Below are 22,801 nucleotides of genomic sequence, written 5' to 3'. Positions count from 1 at the left end.
ATAATTGTAGAAAAGTATTTCCTTTGAAAATGAAAATTAATTAAATATATAAAAAGGTGAATTGGTTATATTTAGGTATACATATGTATATATATATTATATTTATAATCATCTTACATATTTGCTAGTAAAATATTATTTACATCAATTTGTACATACAGCCGACCATTCTGGTCTTTTGTGTAACAACATATACAGGTATGTATACATACATGTGTTATATCGTAAATATTTTGCAATTTTTATTTAATAATGATATGTTGGTGCATCGATAAAAAAATATTTATATTAAAGATCTAAAACTATCTTTATAGACTTACTTCAGACATTGGTAGTATAAGGACATAATTTCATAACATAATTCATATTCTTGCATAAAAGGAAATATTGACTAGTACAGTAAATTATATAATAATTATTAATTTGTAATATAGAAATTAAATAAAGAATATCATTTAAACAAAACGCTTACAATTAGCTGATAGTATTATAAATTCATTCTATCGTAGAACTCATACATATATAATACACAAACTAGGATACATACATGCATACAGACACATACAGATTTTTTCAAAATCATGGAATATCAAGAAAAACAACTTCTCCTAAACAAAAAGAAATTAAGAAGTATTTTATTATGTTGTACAATTCGAAGATTTGGTTTGAAGATTTTAAATGTTTTAATTCTGGCGCATGCTCTTTAAGTATAGGACCAAATGTGCATTAGCACATTATGTATTTAGATCAGAAAATTTCTGAATAATGATTTTGAGAGATATGTTTTACATCTATTACATTAACATAGTAGATTACGAATAAATTAAGAACATAATATCTATTTTCTTTCTTACAGCTCTTGAATACTCGAAAAACATTGAGAAACTAATATGTTATGCATTCTACCATCTAATACCTGAAATAGCATGTGCTAGAAATATAGGCTGGAAATTTTTACTTTTGGTTCTTGAAAATCAAGCTTTAGCTACAATTTTTCTATTTGTTTTGGTATAAAAAATTTACTTGTCTCAATCAACCTAATAATTATGAAATATTTTATATATATTCGAATGTCTAAAGAACGATATAGAAATAATATATTTATTTAAAATTTTATTTATAAGAATGGCTGGAAATGCTTTATATACGAATAAATTAGTCCAATAATATGAGAGTGCATGATATTTTTCGATTATAGCTTTAGATATTACAGTTTTAGAATGAATGAAAGAATAGAAATAAATGAAATATATATTTCCTATTTATAAAATAGAAAAATTTTTTTATTTATAGAAAATATATATTTATGAGCAAAAACTATAAAGAAATATATAAATTATGTATATCATAATATATATTATTTACAATTCCGTGGTAATTTCATCTTGTGGTCGGAAACCGAGAATTGTAAAGTCATCAATGAGGTATTCACGAGCAGGTGACCAATCTGATAAAATAGTATAGTTAGCAGCCTCTGTACTACTTTGAAATTCCCACTGAGGATTTAATTCACGATCAAGTCCATTTGCCTCGCATTCATCTATTGCACAAGTGGATTCTGTTAATGTTGCACCAGTATTGTATTTATGATTAAAAGTGGAAATGGCAAGTTCTTGGAAATGTGTATTCGAAGGTTTCAATCGTTTTTGGTTATCATATACTAGTGGAGTTGTTTGTCCTATGCTAGATCCATTTGGACTAAGTTTCTCGTTATAAGCACCAGAACTGTTTTGCCCAAGACTGGAACTCACAGGGCTATCTTTTATATATCCAAGACTGGAACTTGCAGGGCTGATACTTGATTTGTCGCTTGCTTGAAATGTTGTAAGTGGTGCATTTGGTTGGAATGTAGTTAGATTGGTTGGAGTGGTTCTTGTTTCATAAGGCTGAGGTGATTGTGTGATTGTTACTTGCTGTGTTGAATTTATTTGGACGGATGCTGTTGGTTGTTGTAAAAATGTTATAAGTTGAGCCACCTTGAAGTATAAAATGTTATCTTTTAAATTTGATACAAAATACATAATTTTTTATTGGTTTATGTAATTTCACTTAAAAGAAATTCTTTTTTACTCATGCATATGTAATTACTTCTTCAACGTGCATGACTCACCAAAGTGTTTTAAAGACTTGCATGAAAAAAAGCAAAATTTAGAATAACAAGCTCTTTGGAATTCAATTTTTGTTTTTCATATAAGTTTTGAACAAAGAAATTAGCTTACTTCAGGTGAGCTGTGCCTTTTGTATCTTCTTAATAATCTCTCAGCCCATGAAAAAAGTCTTTGCCAATCATCTGGAGGAATTGGTATTTCATCGTCTCTCCTATTAATAAGAACCAGTATCCTTGCCAAATCCCGCAAAACTGGTCTGTAAATCATAATTATAATAAAGAAAGAATATATCTATTGATAGCTTATGCTAATTGCATAATTGTACCTATAGGCTTGTATTCCAACAGCACCATCTCCATTATTTCCTGAATAGTATAACTCCCTAACTTGTCTCCTTGTATCATTGAGCATAGAAAGAAACGTGTTACCTTCCCCTCTAAGCATTGCAAGATGTTTTAAAAATTCTCTTCTCTCTGCACTAAAACATAAATTAAATCACATTTTTAATATTATTCATTTTTAATCACACTTACAATACATTAAAGATATAGCAAAGAATACCTGTCTTCAAACTGTTGGATTAACTTAGCAGCTTTTTTCTTTCTTCTATGTACAATTATAGCCCCACATAATATTATCAGAATACATATAGTTGCACCAGAAACAACTCCTACCAAAATGGCTACTTGACTACCAGTAAATCCAAACATATATCCTGTTTCTTTACAAATTCTGCCCATGTATTCATCTCTAGTTGACCAATCTGCAATATGACCTGGTGGACAAGTATCGACACAAGTACCTTGATGTAAAAGAACTGCGCATCTTGCACATGTTCCATCTCTACATCTCTTGCAGCCACCGTGTCCTTCAATACATTCTGTAATCATAAGAAATGTACAATAGTTTCCACTATATAATAATAAATATTTAAGAATCAAATAACTCAAAAAAATATAATGGTTTTTTAATGTTGATTAATGATATTAATATATTTGTAGTGCTACATTGTAATGCTATTAACGATTCATTTTTAATATATTTTTATTTTAAATACTCCAATATAAATACTATTATCCATTTTAAACTATAATATCAAACTAAAAACTATATTATCAAAGAACAACTATAACTTGAACTGTTTTATACTTCTAGAATAAAATGTGCCACTTTATGAATCTCGCGTAAGAGGGACGTAAGAAGAACATGCAAGTCGAATTCTTGCGTTGATCAATGATCCATAGCCTGAAGCTGTGCCCCAAATGCTTGACACACATACTCGCCAAGTACCAATGTTAAACATACTTAAATATACGGAATGCTAATATAAAGTGATCTTTAATTACGTTATTCGAAATGTCTTTTAATAAAATGTCTTTTACGTGTAATATATTTGTCCCTAACGCAACTCTTTTTATAATTGCAATTCCATTACATAATTTTTTAAATTATTGTATCATTTATGAAAAATTTATATAATTTTTAAATTTTTGTTTATGATTTATATTGTTTTAAACCGTATTACCTATTAGATGACCTAATGCAAACTTTACAATTCTTCGTGGAGGTATGTATTCTAAAGAAGAAGAGCAATGACTCATAATACAATGAAACAGAGTCCTCGTATCAGGTAGACCTTATGCAGTTGTGAGGGCCTATTAGTACGTATATGAGGAATGCGGTTGTTGGTTTTATGATTATGTGTTCAATCCATTTCGTAGGGTAACGGAAGGATCAACGATTACATTCTCCCTAGGTTGAAAACGTTATCTCGTGTTTCTACTTCCTTTGTCACATTCTAAACTTTGAATTCTCAAATTTATTTCACTCGATGTATAAACTCAAAAAGTTTACACCGCATGAAATAAGATGTCAAAATATACACAGAGTAGAAAACAAGATACATATATTTGTATATGTAATTATATTAATATTGTTATAAATTAATTTTTGATACCTATGAAAATTTTATTATATTTCAATAAAAAATTTAGTTTGCTCCAAACTTATGTTAGTTTATTTAATTTAGCTCATTATAACAATGTATTAACAAGTAACGATATTACAATGATAAACAAATTAAATATTTAAAAGATATTTCTAAATTACATAGCTTTGTAGAAAATTTAAATAAATATGTGACATGTTTGACAATGAAAAATATAAATTGAAAATAAGTTGAAAAATATAAATAGAATTTAATACGAAACAATGCAAAAAATTCTTATACTATATATAACAGTGTATAGACAAAGTAATAGATACTTAATGAAACAAGTGAAACTTAACGTAGCATAGAATTCACATATCGATTCTAAATACTTATATTTAGTTACAACAGTTGATTCGAGCATGTGCAGAAACAATGCCGAATTTTGTCAATAACTTCACGATTCAAATATAAATTCCAATGCAATTAGAAATAGAAAACTTACACTATATATGATACATATTATCTAATACATAATAAAGCTGAAAGTGAACAATATATACCAATTAATCTTATTTAAAATATTATTTTCTTGTAATCTAAGGCGTTAAAGAATGTTATAAAAAAAAAAAAAAAAAAAAAAAAAAAAAAAAATTGAAATATGTACAACGAATTTTGTTTCATTAATTTTATCGTACAAAAGGGGGTTAACGACAAAGAGGGTTAAAAAGAAATATTTTTAATTTTAAATGTCACGTCGCGCAAGCTGGCAAAAAGAAAACCAGAAAATTCAAAACGGTTCCAGTATTATCAGTTTCTCTGAAGCAAACAGATCTTTAGTTCGCACTTGTACCGATAGTTAGGCGAGAAAACATCTTTTAAAATCCCTTTGATATGCAAATGATTACAAGATGGAGAAAGGCAAAGGAAATTTCTCGTAGATGAACATTAAAGAGTTCCTTTGTTTGGTTATTCAATTTCCTATCTACACGTGAATATTTTATTCTGTATTTAGTTTAAATTTAAATCTGTTCCGTCAAATAAACTTTTAAATTTCTTACCTTAAATGTAATTTGATTATATTTTACACTGTCTCGATTTTTGTTTTTAGTAACAGTTGAACATATTATATTCATAAACATTCAAATGTTTATGAATATTCAAATGTTTACGAATATTGAATGTTTATGAATATAAACACAACCGCAACGATCTTATACAAATTTTTGTAAATTTTTTTACACGTTTTTATAATTAAGTAATTTATATATATATATAAATCATTTTTATACTTAGTAAATAAATTCCTTCCCATGTTCATTGAAATATAAGTAAACGATGGTAAAGAAATTTTATTTAAACAGAATTGAAATAATTAGAATGAAAGCAAAGTAATAGACAAAGAGGAAAAGAAAGAATAGATAATATGATTGGGTATGTATTCGGGATTCTAGCAGCGTTAAGCGTATCATCTTGGTGGTATACCCGTGGAAGTTGTACGACTATAAAACTGCAATCCAATGAAGGGTATATGCCCCCAATGAATCAACGTATAGTCCACCTGACTAGCAGGAAGTACCATTACTGGTCAGGTGAAACTTTTCAACGATCCGCGCACGGCATTCCCCTCTTGTTGCTATTGGCGCACTGCTCGTAACATCAAGTGTTGGTGATTTACCTTGGAGGAGGTTCTCAACCTCTAGAGATTAATTAAGATACTTATTAATGTAATTATGCACGATAAGAAAGGGACGTTCGATCAAGATCAGTTGTTTCTCTTGATTATTTTCTTACTTTTCATTTGCTTCCCTTTTTTTCTCAACTTTACGATATCTTCCACATAAAAAGTGAACTAGCGCAAGTTAAGGGAAGTAAAACGTGCAAATTATCGTACAAAAAAATTTTACTAGTAAAAGAAGGAAAAAGAATTTTCCTTTTTGGTACATCGTAGAATTTTACACAAATCGTTTGTAACCGTATGTACTTTCACTTTTAAGGAATGTTCGATTGTATTCGAATGCAAAAATAATACAGTCTCTTGCAATGAAATTATCGCTTTCTAACCTTTTTACGCCGACTATCCTGTAGTTTCTTAAGATTTCCGTTGTAAAACGATAACAGATATTGTTACAGCTCTATTACTTTTAACGTAGTTTTTAGACTCATCGCGTTTTCTACTTTCACAAAAGTGATTTTACAACTATTCTTCTGTGCGCGCGTCATTCGTATTTTGATAGCGCTATATCACGCTGCGATAATCAATAATGCAAATATCGTTTATTCTGATTTTCGTGAAATTATTTTTAATGATAAAAAATTACACCAGTTGAACGTCTGTAAGTGCTTTAATGAATTCATCGCTGTAAAGAGCGAAATATTTGTCGAAAAAGCGATCATGGAATTATCCAATAAACGATGAAATTTCAGGAATGAAATTATATATTAATGAGAGTCACTGCAAGGACGTTGAGAGGTCGGCAAGCTAAAGCAATGAGTCTATTGCGAAATCGAAACTCGCGATATACAAGATGCAATCGACGAACTCGAATGTTTAGCCTTTTCCTGTACCGGATGCACGAGGGAAAGTCAAAAGAGTAAAGGAGGTTCTTCATTCTTCGATCCGAAAAACCAAGTGAAAGTAATTAATAATTAATCTATAGACAAATCCAATTAATTCATTCGCTCTTCGACGATTGTGAGCAGATGTAGATGAGCTACGAAAGAAACGATTACTGTATACTGTGAATTCATATATAAAGTTCATTATCGTCGATTTTTATGACATTTGATGCGTAAAAAGAAAGTATTTTCATATGAAATAATGGAAAACGAAATAACTTGTTAATTTCAAATGTAGATGATGAATTCGTGAAGTTTTCGTTACTTTCATTTCAAGTTTTGTATGACTTTAAGAAGATAGAATCCATCCTTTTTTTAACGAGTCACGCCAAGTTAACAAGTCAGAATTTTTCAACGAAGAAGAAATTATACAATGTGTAGAAATTATAGAAGCAATATTTGACAAATTATTGTAGAATGCCAAGATTAATTTCTTAAATGTTCCTTTGGATTTTTTTCGCACTTCCCAGATATAAAATAAATTTCTGCGTAGTCGTTAATTGGATGAAATTGCAGATTTTTTTCTATTTGAAATAAAGGAAAAACGGGTCAGGAAGTATCGCGAGCAACGGTTTCACTAGAAAAATTTTCTTACGATAGATCTTGATATTCGCGATGTTTTCACAGTAGAAAATCAGAATGTGGAACGATTCAAATGTTAGAGGTACATCATCGTGTATAATTATACGATGTTACGGTAACAGTTTTAAGGTTTTATTATTTTCGTGTGTAATCTGCGGACGAGATTCGTGTTATTAGGTTACTCGAGAATTGACTACGGACTACTTCGTGTTTCATTAGTTCGGGGAACGATTCAATGATTGTTGATTTAAATGAAAGCATAATAGCTTTAGTGTAATGATTTTTTTATGGAACATTCTAATAACGATTTCTTTAATTACAGGTTGTTTTAGAATAAAATGTAAAAGATTATGAGAAATCGTTCAGGAAGTCGTACTAGTTATATGTAATAACTTCCACTGTTCTCATACTAAATGAGATAGTAAGTTTAATATAGGATGACCTTTAACTCTTTGCGTGACTAACGAAATTTTAAAAATTGTTTTATTTATTATTGCTTATTTTTTCTCAATCAGATTCGGGTCTATAATTTCATACAAGCTTCTGTTAAGAGAAATGAATTTTTATTACTAACAGATCAATTAGGTGGAATAATTTTTCAGATAGTTGTTTAATAGCTTTTCATGTTTGGGAATTTTGTGATTCAGAAGGAAGACAGAATTTTCTAACGGAGTTGATAATTCATAATGTCTACGGTATATTTTCATTAACATCTAACTAAGCAATTAAGTATTCCAGGTTTAATTTGCAGATGGTTTATTCCCGTTTTTGGACATTTTAGCCTGCATGAAATCCATTAAAGCGACCAATTAGCACGAAGGAACGGAGTGTCGTGAAATTAACGAGCACAATTGGTAAATGGAGCCGGATAGCAAGCAGATGCTCGTGACTGGCGCGTGCGTACGCGCGTTTACGCGTCTAATCTGACATAAAACGCGTAGAACAAGCGGTACTGTGTCAGCATCGCATCTTTTCCATAAATATCCGGCAATGGTCGTTCTTCCATTTTATCGCGACCGTTCATCAACGATTTCCGCCCAAATTTCAATTGTTTTAACAATGAAAAGAATTTATGGTAGCGATAAGTGTTATATGAGATTGAATAAAAAGTACATATAGTAGGTTTTACATTGTTAGATTGTTCGAATGTACAATCGTTGTATGCCTGAAACTTTTCTTTCTTCTTTCTTATGCAGAAATGTATTTATACTGTCGTTGTAAACGATTCTTCGTTTTTTAATATTAAAGTATCTCGTCGACACGATTTAAAAATTTTTATCGAATTAATAAAATTTGTTATATTTTTTTATAATTAATTTGTTAATCTGTTTTATATTTTTAAAAATCAAATGCAGATTATAATACAAATTTCAAATTATATCGTTTACTAATATAGATTCACTGTTTTATACCGTAAGAGTATTAAACACATCTTGTCCTGATGTGTCTCGTAATATAAATTCGAAATTGTACCTAGCAATTAGCATCTCTATTAAGAAACTTCACGTTGTTAAATGTTGAACCGTCATTACGCTTTACTGACATCATGCACGGTAAGTTCACTTATGCCACTGTATTATCGCATAAATGCATTACGTCACTGATGCAACGCTTTTGTTCAGCGATCTGACTGACGATCATCGTGTTCTTTCGACATAAAAAGGAAGAACGCTCATACGTAAGTGCTATATGCATATAGATATAATCGAGTTGCTGCCAATTAAATTTTCATTCTTCGATTAAACGGACCATTAATAGACATTATGCAACCCAATTATAGCAGATTTTTAGAGAAATTTCCAAGAAGATGAAAGAGGAGTTTTGACGAGCTATTCGATGGAACAAAATAAGTGAAACTTATTCTATTTTGTCAGTAGTTTAAATAACAATACTCTATTATTAAACAGATTATTTAATATATATTCTTTCGATTCGATAATTAAACTAATTATCACAACTGAAATTGTTTGTAAGTTTTTATAACTTTCTGATGTGTAAAATAGAGAAGCAGATCATCGAAGTAATTTTTCTGGACTTAAAAATAGTTAAACTTATTTCCAAACATTTGAGAGCCACATAGAAAATTATATTATATTATATTAAACTGAGTCAGAAGCAAGTAACGTATACTAATTTCAATACCTTAAGGATATTTTTTAACAAAGCTTTTCGTCGTTCTTTCACAACATGTAAATTTCATTAACCGTTATCAGTCCGATGAATTGTATCGTAACACTTGGACAAAGAATGTAAAACTCACTTTCCAGTATTTCACGTATATTCGCATCAACGATCGGTGAGCATTGGGAGAAAGTTCTGGTCTTTTATATTTCAGGCTAACATTTCGTAAAACTACATTCTACGGTTTTGCCTAGTTGCAGAATGATCCGTATCTTTATATTTTAACCGATTATCCCTTCCGGCAACGAACACAATCTACGCAATTTCCATGTAACTATAAACTTACATGTTAGAAAATGTATCATAATTAGTTTAGAAGAAACGTACTTTTCGCTTAAACAATTTCTCGTCGTAGGAAAAGTCGCTTTCTGATACGAAGAGTAAAAAGGAATCATCCTTTGTTTCATAGCAGAACAATTTCAGAATTCGGAATATATTTGATCTTGGGACTGGCATACATATTTACTTTTCCATCTTCTTCGTAATTTTATAAATATCGTTTGTCACGATATTGAAATATCGGGAGTTATTAGAATATCGTTTGCCTTAACGGTATAGCTTCCACAAGACTTTGTCAATTTTTTACCTAACAAGCCCTTTTCACTTTCTACTACTTTTTAGAAAAACGTTCCCTTTTACTCAAGAATGGCGTTAAAGTAAAAGAAGTCGACAAAAGAGTATTTTTATCGTGTTTCTTTACTGCGATCTTGATATAACAAAAACAGAAGAAAAGAAAGCCAACAATCGTCATCGATCATTGATTTAGAGAGCATCGCTAAAAGTAACCCAGTTTTGATCGCGCACGAGTTCGTTTTCGGCCAATTGGTGAAAGAGAAATTGTCATTTAGCCGCGTACGAGAGCTTTCCACATACCCACGGTCAATTTAGCTATCTAGAACGACAATCTGCATCATTGCCAAAGTAGGAACCGAGTTCTCTCTCCTAAACGTTTCCTCGTTGCGGAATCCGTTCCCGTTTCGCAAAGTGGAAGTTCCTCGGTCACCGTGCGACAATCAATGTCTAAACCAGGAGAAACTTCGTGAGATCTTCAACCAGACTGTGAAATACTTGGTGAATTGAAATAATTAAACGCTGTCACGCCATTTACATCGGTCCATGCTAATTGCTGGCTGTATTTTGTAGAAACGTACAAAAGGTTTCGATGCAACGACCGTGTATAATCATCATAGATGCTAACCATTGTTAGTAACGTCTTTGTGCTATAGTGAAAACGGCTAAACGATACGTAAATTAAAAGAGACGAAGAAATTACGCGTTGATCAGTATTGTAAAGGTATTCGTCGGTTCTATGAAGATTCTACGAAGAGAGAGAGAGTGTGTGTACGACTTGTATCAAAGAAATTAAAATGTATGGGGTTATTTAAAAAGATATGTAACGCAAAGAAAACGAGCCTGGATATGTGTTACGTTACAAAAAGTCTTTAAAAGGGCATTGTGATAAATCTATTAAATTTCTACGTGAAATTAAGAGAATTGGGAATTTTAAATTTGTAATTGTCTTCTAGTAATAGAAATTTAATTTTTAACGAGGGAAGAGAACACTGACTTCTTAATACCATTGTACAGAAGCATACTGAAAACAATCGTTTAGGATCCTTCGCTTAAATTAGCTTCGTTAATTGAAGCTTTTCGAAACTTTCACTGATTATTGTTTTGATAAAATAACATTTCACTGGTAGATTTTATCAAATCTATACTACATTGTGAAGATGATTATCGTATCGAAATTTGCAAAAACAGAAGGAACATAAAATTAATTAGGCACGTGAAAGTAGAAAATACTGTAGAAATATAATACACGCTTTAACCAAAACTCCTTTAGACGATAAGATATAAAACGTATAAGTAATTCGATATTTGTGTAGGCGTTACTGTTTATGAAAGTAAACAGATTTATAGTCGATCAAACATTGACAAACTTACATATAGTTGATTAAAAGTTGAGAAAAAGCACGCAAGTAAGAAAACATTTTTGTTTCTACGTTCATAGTGGTCACGTAAAGTTTCCCCTGTTTGGCAAATCTCGATACAACATTGTAAAGCGATACTTAGGAACTAGCTTTCGGATTTCTTTGGCACCAAAATGACGAGATTACTGTAGTACCAGGAAGCGACCAAATTCTATCGGAATCCTAATCGTGTCGTTGTAGTCGGCTAGCCTCGATTGAGTACTGCGCGCATGACTAGAATATAACAGTATACGTACATTGGGATCCCACCGTTCGATTATCATTTTAAAGCGACAAAACCTTCGACGATTATTTTCATTCGCATATGATTTTGTTGAAAATGGCTGATTTGGCCAAAGCTCTTTAATTAAAAGCGCAACGCACAGAAACCTAGTTTTTACGTTATTTTCTTTACGTATTATGAAACGAACGAAACCCGGGTAAAAAATCGCTTCTATAGCTACTAGACGTTAACGTTTCTACTAAATATCAATAGCAAATAAAAATTCTGCATATTGCGCGTATCCTGTGTACTTTCGCACCTTGAAATGTCCCATGAATGCATAAATATCGTCGATCTAATTTATTATGCAACGTAACGTCACACGAACGATCAACGCAAAAGGATAGACGCGTTTTGGGTCCGTTGACCGGTGGTATCGTCGCTCGAGTTTCTCGTGTTTGTACAAATAAGTAACTGTACATCGGGATTTACTTGCGTGGTCCCCGAAGCGAGCGGTCTCGATGCCGCGCCGCGAAGAGGGAAAAAGAGGCAGGTCGCGCACCGAGTATTCATTCTCCGAGGAAACCAGTCATTACGTAACTTAGTTAATGCCAAGACCTATCCCGGCACCACAGAAATGTACAGTTATAACTCGTGGCCCGATCCCGTGAAATAATAATAAGTAAAACGTAGAGAGGGGAATGGAGCGAAGAATGAGAGAGACGTCGAAGCTAAGGAGGAGAAGAACCCTGGGGCATTGTCGCGTAAAATGCACCGGTGACCTAGCAACGTTGTCCGCATAACAATGAATCCGTATCCCGCTTCACGTTTTCGAATTTATTTTCCCCGGGTATTTGCCTCGCTACGCGAGAATCCGCTTGTCGGTAAATCGACAGGGGAAACGCACAGGTGTAAAAGCTTGAATGGCCTGGAGGTGTTGAAAAATGTTTGCCAGCTGATTCGAGGATATTCACATACACATATTTGCCGTCATAAGTAATCGGTAGATTGCAGACGTTTATGCGTGTATGAGAAATTTACAGGAGGAAAAGCGCACGGAATAGACACAATACGCAGAGATGTATAAAATATCCGAAGTGCAGTGATCGGCATAATATTTGGTAGATGAAACAGATGTCTACTTAGCTTTCGTTCTTTCCAGGTATGTTCATAAATATATGGACCTGCATAAATGCTCTAGTAGCCAGAATCTTGATGCATTAAAGCCTTGTTCGGATTAATCGAGTTACACGAGTTTAAGAGACTTTACGAGGAAAAGGATGGAAATTTGATAAGATATTTTATGTCAAGTAAGTCATGTAAGTAGAGATAAATTTCTACGGAGAAATGGCACGGAGTTGAAAAATGTCTACCGGTTGTTTTTAAGCATGTACATGTATACATATACGTACTTCCGGTTATAAATACATAATCAGAATCTTAATGCCATTAAAGCCTCGTTCAAATTAGTTATTTGAATTCAAGCGACTTGACTGATGTCAAGCGATATGACTAATGAGAAGAAAGATGGAAGGATGAAAGGATGTTTCAAGTTAGTTAACAATGTAAAGAGAAATAAAGGTTCATTAAGATTTCAAATGACCAAATAAAAAAAAAGACAAGTACGCGTTGATAAAATGGTTTCAAATTGCTTGAGTTCAGATAATTAAAAAAAAAAAGAAGTAGGAAATATACTAGTGAAAGTATAATGAAAGATGATGTTGACACTGTAGGTCGAAAAAAAAAAAAGAATAAAAAGCTACATATAGATATATCGTGTAGCAATATATCGTTATGAGGAAAATTCCGATGAAAGAACAACGTATTTCTTAATGAACGTATACGTTCTTCCATTCACACGACACCGTTACACGTATACAGAATATCGGTTAAACTGTACTTTCAAATATGGGTAACGATCTTCGGAATAGATTCACAGAACAGAATCGGCTCGTAATCCAATGCCGTCGTTCGCATAATTGCAAACACCTATTATGGATGCATACATAATTTAATAGCTCATATTTTTCTCAGCTCAACGAAAGATAATTCAATACGTTGCTAATTACTATCAATCTCTATTCATCAGCAACTTTGAATAATTTCAAATATGTATTATTTACACGTATAACTGAGAAATATTTCAAACGTCTCTTTTCTATAGATAGCTTACTTTTCATTTTACGAATACGATTATTTTTCTTTTATCGAATAAACTCGACAATTGTAATTATTTTTATACTATCTTAACTTTTTTCCGCTACTTTTATGATTCTGATTCTACATTTGATAGAGTTCTTCGCTAATTGTAATTGTAAAAGCTACGTTTTTTCATTTACTTCGCGTTGTGTAAAACTAGATCAAACTATGTATTTACCTGCATACAATATTTTCATTAGAGAGATGCTACATTTACAATTTATGTTCCAAACTGAGATATTTAAAGGTAACCGCCTGTTAATATACTTGAAAAGTAGATCATAGATTAATAATTTTTCGCAGAAATTCGAGGCAAACGTTATTTTATTGCATCGCACGAGTATTGTATTTCGAAACTGTTCTCAGCGAATTAAAGTTCTTTATAGCAGGTAACGAGATAGCCGAGGATAAGAGGAACGGAAAATGACGAAGCGGTAGACTGAAGAAGGATGCAGATGTTCCACTGACGATGAGTTACCAGAGCCGAGACGGAAGTTGTCAGGCCGGATGCCGATAGTAAGACTGCCTCAGTGCCTCGTAAAAACCTGCATTTGGATGATAAACTTACTGCTTTCTTTAGAGGGGAGTCACTTTGTCGTACATATGTCAAATTCTGTGTCTTCGTGTTCCGTTACGAAACTGCATTTCATCGTAATAATTTGCCGAGTTACATTCGACTATCGCGTAAAAACTTATCCTAAACTTTCTTATCGATAAAGCTTTCATTCCAAATTTACTATAAAAACCGTTAACTATAAAACCTCAAAATTTTAGTAAAAAATAATATAAATGAAATTTAGTGGTATGTTTCCTTTATACTTCCAGTAAAACTGTCATGTATTTTATTAACAAAAATAAAATAAAAAAAAGTTTGATTATTTGATTATTCTCTTTCGTATATCGGTTATGTTCTGTATATTGCTTTTTATAAATTGAATTCATTATTTTCCCCAATGCATCGGCTATTCCCCGAAATGTTTTGCTTTATTATTTTTTGGTAATTTTTAAGGTTTTAATAACAATATTTTTTTTCAACAATGAATCGTTAACCTTTTATCGAATAAAAATGTAATCCTTCCCCGTTTTGCTTACCTTTTTCAATTTATAATAGGAGCATTTGTCCTGTGGTCGACGTGTATATCTGTCGTTGCTTGATTTTATCTGCGCATCCCCTAAGGAATTTTTGAAACTAAACTCCGCAGTTAACAGGTCAAAGACTGAAGAAAGATCTAAATATTATTTGAGAAATTACAGTCACAAGAAACGTCTGGATAATTAAATATTACTAAAATATCATTACATAGACATCATCAACCAACTAACTCACTAACTAAGATAGTCAACACAAATTCACCATAAATGCAACGATCACAGAAAAGAACAACGAGAACACCTAAACAACGAACATACTTGCCGGCACTGTATTTCCAGAATACTATGCGTGATACTTCTACTGAAGTCGATCGCATGGGATCGCATAAACGTTCAAATATATTTACATTGTTCACTTGTTCAACTCGGGATCATCGGAACTATGTACTTGTACTGGTATACACTGTGGGTAGATGAAGAGTAAGGAAGAAAGAGAGAAAGAAAAAGAAGAATTCCGCGTTGTACACGAGCTGTGGATATACATACTTGGAAAATGCGGGTCTTGTTACGTAGGTAGGAGTTAGTTTGCCCTGCACCCAGACTCTGATGGATCAGGCTAGTTTCGTGGAAGAAAACGGTACCTTGGAAAATCAAATGGTAGTTCGGTGCACAGACTACTGTTCCCACTTCCCTTTCTACCAGCAGCTCGCCGCATCGAAAAAGTCTAGATTCCGCTTACCTACGGTGCCTTCGAGATCGAGTATAGTTCTAGATAAGAAACCACCGCGTGACCTTAACGAACCTGCTAGAACTCCAGTTACGACTGACTAGCTTTTCGTTTGATCGTCGAGCGATGATTAATTGGAATGCTCAATGGAAAAGTAATACAAGTGAATTCTTTCGTGAAACGAGGAAAAATCGCACGAAAGTATCTTTACGTTTGATAAATATAATTATACGTTTATTTCGTTTAATCATCGAGCAAGGAAGCGATACTACGATAAACGTTTATAATAATTCTCTAATATTCATAATGTTCGTAATCTAAAATTCTTGCTTGCCGGCTCAACGTTGACCCATGTACAAGAAATTACAGCTATTTTCTGGTCTGATTTCTAAGTGGATCTAAATTATTTCTTATGTTATTTCCTTTCAACTTCACGGAACGTAGTAGCAGCAAGTATCGGTGTCTAAAGTACTTATTAATCCCACAGAATCTGAATGACATTTATTCTCGTTTCGATATTATCAATTGATACAGGGACAATTTTCAACCAATTCAATAATCATCGTAATACAACATATTATTCTTGATCCGCGAATTACGTGCTTACAAATGCGTACGCGCACTCACTGATTTAAAATAGGAGTTCTGACCTGGTTGCACTGGGTATGTAATTTCTACGGCAGTGGTGCACGCAAGTAATTCAACTGGTGATACGTAATTGCTTTAATTAAAGTGACCACGGTGGTGTAAAGATTTAGTGGAGTGGAATAAAATTCAAAAGGTAAAACGTATAATATAACGGAATGAACGATTTATTTCAAAGTTTATTACAAAGCGAGAATCTAAAAAAGGGACAATTTGTTCCGAATAGAACATTAAATAATAATGTACTCTAGTAGTTAGAAAAATTCGACTTATCGTTGAATGAAAATCGATCCTTTTAATTAAAAAAGAAATCTCTATCGCTATGAGATTTGCAACGTTTCTGTTCAACGTTTTGTGATAACAGGATCGTTATACCATTAAAGTGTACAAAGAATCGTTTTCTATGATTATACTCTGTATCAGGAACGAATCGTAGAGAGTATCGATGCATATGAAACAATAATTGTAAAACGACAGTCGCACTCGATTCTACTAATTAAAAAAGCTCTGGAGTAATCTTTTCATCTAAATGATAGCTATGGTACTATATTAAGCACGCTTCGCTCACAGGATGCCACCGCTTATCGGACTATCAGCGATCCACTGATGGCACGTGTATATGATGGAACACTAAACGCACAGTGCTAACCCCGGACATGCTCGGTGAATTAGAGGGAGAATAATTTTCCGACGAGAGAATGAATCATAATGTGCCAGGAAAATGCACCTGCTCGTTAATTGATTAACAATTGCAAAATTTTATTACAAAACATATCGAACAATCGTGGAAAATATTTAACCCCCTATATATATATTTACATTTATTTACATTACATTTACATATATACATACACGTTTCCTGCTATATGCGTACTTTATTTTATTTCTTTATGATCACAGCATATTCGATATTCCATTATACCGGGGTCAAACGACTTAACGCAACAAAGAGAGAGTTTTCTAATGCTAATCGTCACCTGAATCGTTGCTCGTCAATTTCTTTTACTATTAATGGAATATATGAAATAGATAAACTACGAAAAGTGTAAAGAAAATATTTAGAAATTGCATGTTATTTTATGCGTATTAAGGAATCGAAAATAATTAACGTAAGTTTTTTGACTAATTTCTAATAATTTAACAAGGTTTTTATGCATCTACGAAAGTAGATTTATGATAGAATATTCTATATTTATTTTAGAAAGATATAATAATTATTGAACAGATTAAATCGCAATTTTCATAAAACTTGTCATTGCTTTCCAACTTCCAAGAATATAATGTTCTTTGAAATTTATTACTATGATCCTATACTATGTATAATCAAAATATACTTTAAATTATTAGACATCGTAAAAATTACTTTATAATGAAACTTGTTAGTTAGTAACGCATTGGACACTGTAGCACTACTGTTACGATAGAAATGACCAGTAATTTAGTCTGTACAGGTAACTAGTAGGTACCTGCTTTCTACTTGTAACGTGATATAAAAAGTTGCAAGTATTTACGTACAAGTTTCGCTTTCATCATAACTACTGACAGTCACAAAGACATAAGAAAAAAAGGAAAACGAAACATCCTCACAACTACGATAATGTTAAACTCCGTTCAACGTTAGAGATATTAAGAAAGAATAACGATAAATTCACCAGGATTAATTATAATTGTTGCAATGAACGCGCAGTTAAACATCTCGCACCATTACCTCACTATGTAAAAATTCAAATATTATTACGTTGAATAAACGTGTGGCGTTTCTTAAGAAATACAGGTGTCTCCTTTCAAACGCATGGACATTTATTCGTATTTCAATTGTGTCTGCAGATAGACGTATTATAAATATCATATATTGTTCAAGGCAATAAAGAAAAATACCTATGTATTTAGTATGCAAAATGATTATAGAGAAAGGGATACGAAGATTTGCAATACTCGTTAAGCGTGAAACTCTTCGCTAAAGTATAGTTACTTTATTATGAGACTAATCAAGAAAATTATTAAATATGACGCGAAGAAAAATATTGAAAAAAGTCTGTTAAAAATATATTAGGTTGTACGAAAAGTTTCTTTCGTTTCATAAGATGATAATAGATGAACAATAATTTCTGTTTTATATTATTTTATTGAATCAGTTATGACCCATTCCTTCGTATTTCTATTATGAATGTTCGTGCATAGTTCAATAGACTAATATAAAACAAAAAACATTGTCCGTCTATTATTTCCTTATATAACGAAAGAAATTTTTCGGACAACCTAATAAAAGATTACAAAATTGTACGCGATTGAAATTAACGCTACCGGTAGGATTGTAGATACCAAGTAAGTTGGCATCGTTGTTTTATAAATATTTCTTATGTGTTGTTACATAATATTGCAACGTAACATAATTGTAACTCTTGATCTACAGATGAAAATCTTTATGGGTGACGTTAATTAAAATCTCTGTAAGAAGATTACAGAAAGGAAAAAAACTATTACACCGAGGCAAAAGAAATTGTGCAATCGCAAGATATCTTTTATTTAGCAAGGTATACATCTCTCATTGTGCCCTAGAATTGTCTGTTAGCTCCGATTTAGCTTAAAAATAACAGTCGAACAGAGAGAGAAATCTAAATAAATAAACGTTCAATTTCATTTTTGCACGCTTCGCGGAAAACGAACGAACGTTTCATCAGATAAGATGCACGATGTTTTTTATTCTTCATTAGGGAAAGGATATTAGGATCAATATTTAATTAACAGTAGCACGTTTCTTACAAATGTTTTACCTAATTACATAATCGTTTGGATAATCTCTGCGATTTATAAGAATTAAATATATGTCCCCTGTATTATACAAATATGCATCGTAAATATAAATTATAATACATTACGTAATAATTATGTCGTAATAAGCATTTTCTTTTTCAACTTTACGTAATCAATTTCCTTTACAAAAATTTTACGCTCCCGTATATATTACCATAGAATTAGGTAAAAATTTATTCCATATTTTACATCCGACGAAATAGTTACGCGTTTTAAGTACTAACATTTTCATTGGAACAGCGACGTTGGTGTAGGTGCAAATACTTTTCGTGCGTACCTTTCACTATCCCTCTTCTACTTTGCATGTTTTCACGTGCTCCTCAAAAATCCATTGCTTCTACGTTCTTCTACGTTCTACGTAAGTAGGATACAGGTATTACGATCACACCACCATTATGAATGAAATTTACGAGTAAAATAAATGAAACGACTAAAATGTATATAAATGTAAATTTTTATTCCTCGTTATAATAATCAAATTTTTAATTGCGACGTAATTAAATTATCGACTATAAACGTTCTTTCACATCACCGTATACCAAGTAACATCATTCTGTCGAAAAAGTTACAAAGTCACTCTCGCGCCTAGGCTTGATAAATATTAACTAGGAGAATTCGAATTACGAAAGCTTCGAACATTATACGAAACGAATAACGAATCTTTAAAATAATATCGTGAGCCTGTTAAGGAATTCAGCGAAAGTTATGAGCTCAACCGATTAATTGGTATGTGTCCAGTGGAAACAATTAGCATGACTGATGAACTTATATAGAATGAATAACGAAACTATTCGGACACTGGATTGAATTTATCATTCAATAACTTAATTGCTATTTAATTTATGAAAGTATACTTTCATACGTGTATTCATGTATGTGTATATACACTTGTGCACAAGTGAACTATACCTCGAACAAAAAACCTACGCCAGGTTTAAACTACGTTTAAACTACGTTGTTTAAAGAGTTGCTAGTACATATCTCTTCTAAGTGCTTTATCTCGGTTTCCTGAATGATTCATGGTATGTAGAGGATTGAAATGAAAATTTTCAATGAGTAGACATATGTACAACTATGTTAAAAGTGATGGCAAATGCCGCGATTTGCTTCTAGAAGGTTTCACGGAGGCACTTCCATCCTAGAGCTATGGCTATACCTTTCCCCTGCATCTACGCTCCTGTGCCCGGTGGTGGTCCGTCCTGGTCAGGGCCGGTGAGCACAGCCTTCTCTAACCTAGAGCCCGTACACAACCGAGTTCCAACTACGTAAAAACGATCCTCGTCTCCTTTCACTTGCACAAACAAGCCAAACATCGGTTTAGTATCATTTGGCTTGATTAATGGCACACCTCTATTACTGAACTTCTTCACATCCTTTTCTTTTTTTTTTCTCTTTTTAGAACATACAATTCGCTATTATTCAATTAAAGCAATTACGATAAGAATTTTTGTAAAATTTGTAATTAATTAATTGTTTGTAGTTAATTGACAATACTAATCTTTTTAATTCTTATCTTCGATAAAAGAGAATTTTTATGAATATTATAAAGCTGAAATTTTTGTATAATTTGCAGCAACGTTAATAACATAAATTTTAGTAATCGTAATTAGGATCTTAAAGAAATTTACAATTATGATAACAATTGTGTTATGAACACCTTGATTAGTGCGCTCGTACTTATTCGGCTGATTTAAGAAGCCTTCCTAACGTTATCCTAGAAAGTTATTTAAAAATAAGATGTATTTACGTCCTATAGATTCTATAGAAAATCTAAAAGTATTTTAGTTATGAAAACAATTAAAATATCTTGTGGACTCATCAGTTTTCAAATGTTTTACTGCAACATTTTTATAATAACAAGATTGTTTGTTATTAAACATGTTAGAAATAAAATCTACTATGCAGTGAGTATTAGAACGTCTGAGAATTAATTCTGCTAAACACTAGAAAGTTCTTAAAAACATGACAATGTCTAAAAAATACTTGCGAATAAATATTTTACGTAGAATTAGACTCTAGGTTATATTCATCGAGATTTCCTATTAAGATCATAAAATTGATATATCAATAATTTCTTTATTGCTGTAATATGCATTTTTTAATTACTACATTTTTGTTATCACTTTGTTAACATTTCAAAATAAAGTAGGAAACAGAAGGTAAGAATGTAGATTACTCAGAATCTTTCTAAATATTGAAAATGTATCGACAGTTTATCACACAAACACAGATATGTTACACATATTTATTATTTAAAAATTCTTATTTAAATACATATATTTCTATTTAATTATTTTTAGATGTAAACATCCATTTATGAAAATAATTGTTAATAAATAATTCTACGAATAATTGTTAGCATGACAACACTACAATGAACACTAAGGAAACAGGGTTGATATGAAAGGAGGATTTCTGGTATAGTGCGCCTACGAACTCGCAAGCATTGTACGACAATTAGCTTCGAGATGAACTGGGCTCGATTACTGTTGTGTTTAATAGGTATGCAGTGAAAAAGAATACTTTTCATGACATGAAATAGACATAGTAATGCAATACAAACTAATACTCGGATTCACTAATTAAATAAACAAGATTTAGTCAAAAAGTACAATCTAAAAATGTAATTGTATACTTTGTAACATGGGAAATTTAATCTAAATTAAAATTTAAAGAACAAATTTAAATTTCTTTAAAGAAAATTAAAATTCAATTATGAATTATCATCTAAAAAATAACAGCCAGTATGCAATGTTGACAAACAGTTAATTTATCTTTCAAGCTTATTAACTTAAGTGTTATGAAGTGGACTTGACGGAAAGCAAGGGCGCCAAAATATTAAATGTCAGTAAACGAACGTAGGAATCAAGTAGATTAGGATAACCACGTGTACTTGATGTTTGGAACACCATAATATAGATATACAGAAAATTTTTATTACCTTGTAATTCGTTATCAGCCCGCGTATAATCCAAAATGCAGGAGAGAAGTGCCGCACTAAACTTCACTAGCGTTGGTAAATTACCCATTTTGAATCGACATAATTTCTATGTCGATGCAAAAGTTACAAAACTTCATGAAAACTCAAACACCATACAATCACCACACAACACGTCCATCTCTCACCGCAATCAGTAGCATACTGAACAAACTAATCCTACATCCTACTAGAAAGTGGGAAGTGGGAAGACTTTCTCGTTCCCTGACCAATGACAGGAAGATTAAAACCATTGATATATTGGGGATAAGACATACAACATTACATGCCTTTCTTTGAATTTCAAGATGGCGCATTGAGCGCGACGTATGACTTCGCACAAACATTCAAATAAAATATTTTATTTTTACAGTACCTGTAAATGGACTATTTTTTACTATTTTAAGACTCTGTAATAAGTCATGAAATTTTGCTTAGTTCACGTTTGTATTATAAAAAAATTTAAGTAAAAGTGGTCAAAGATATTATGACTTATAATTAGATTATTATTATTTTAAATAACATGAAAAATAAAATAAAGTAGGTTTATTTTATTACTTGTAATATATTTTTATTAGAAGAATATTAATTCGTGATATATAACAGACCATAAAGTATTTGCTATTATGCACTACAGTTCTACTATGAATTATTATAATTTAAATATCAAAAGTAAAAATAAATTATTTGAAATTAAAATAAAGTGCTTGCTAACATAAAATTTTGCAAATCTC

At 31.7% G+C, this 22,801-nt stretch overlaps 1 protein-coding gene across 3 annotated transcripts; it reads right to left on the bottom strand.

Annotated features, from left to right (window-relative positions):
• Positions 1 to 81: 81 nt before the first annotated feature.
• LOC132906781 (uncharacterized) lies at positions 82 to 22,261 on the bottom strand. 3 transcript variants are annotated; one of them, XM_060959303.1, is made up of 6 exons: positions 22,032 to 22,139; positions 20,247 to 20,381; positions 2,670 to 2,988; positions 2,434 to 2,586; positions 2,220 to 2,364; positions 82 to 1,976 (listed from the first exon to the last, which is right to left on the bottom strand). In XM_060959303.1, the coding sequence occupies exons 2-6, from the start codon at positions 20,257 to 20,259 to the stop codon at positions 1,362 to 1,364; spliced, it is 1,245 nt and encodes a 414-aa protein (XP_060815286.1). In that variant the 5' UTR covers positions 20,260 to 20,381; positions 22,032 to 22,139; the 3' UTR covers positions 82 to 1,361. The 3 variants fall into 3 exon arrangements, with proteins under 3 accessions (XP_060815286.1, XP_060815285.1, XP_060815287.1); XM_060959302.1 differs by lacking the exon at positions 20,247 to 20,381 and having other exon boundaries at positions 22,032 to 22,261; XM_060959304.1 differs by lacking the exons at positions 20,247 to 20,381; positions 22,032 to 22,139 and adding an exon at positions 14,905 to 14,990.
• Between the last annotated feature and the right edge of the window lie 540 nt (positions 22,262 to 22,801).

This window comes from Bombus pascuorum, chromosome 5 (genome assembly GCF_905332965.1).
Source record: "Bombus pascuorum chromosome 5, iyBomPasc1.1, whole genome shotgun sequence".
NCBI classification, from domain to species: domain Eukaryota; kingdom Metazoa; phylum Arthropoda; class Insecta; order Hymenoptera; family Apidae; genus Bombus; species Bombus pascuorum.
The sequence above is the reverse complement of the archived record's forward strand: the minus strand, read 5'-3'. Positions and strand labels throughout refer to the sequence as shown.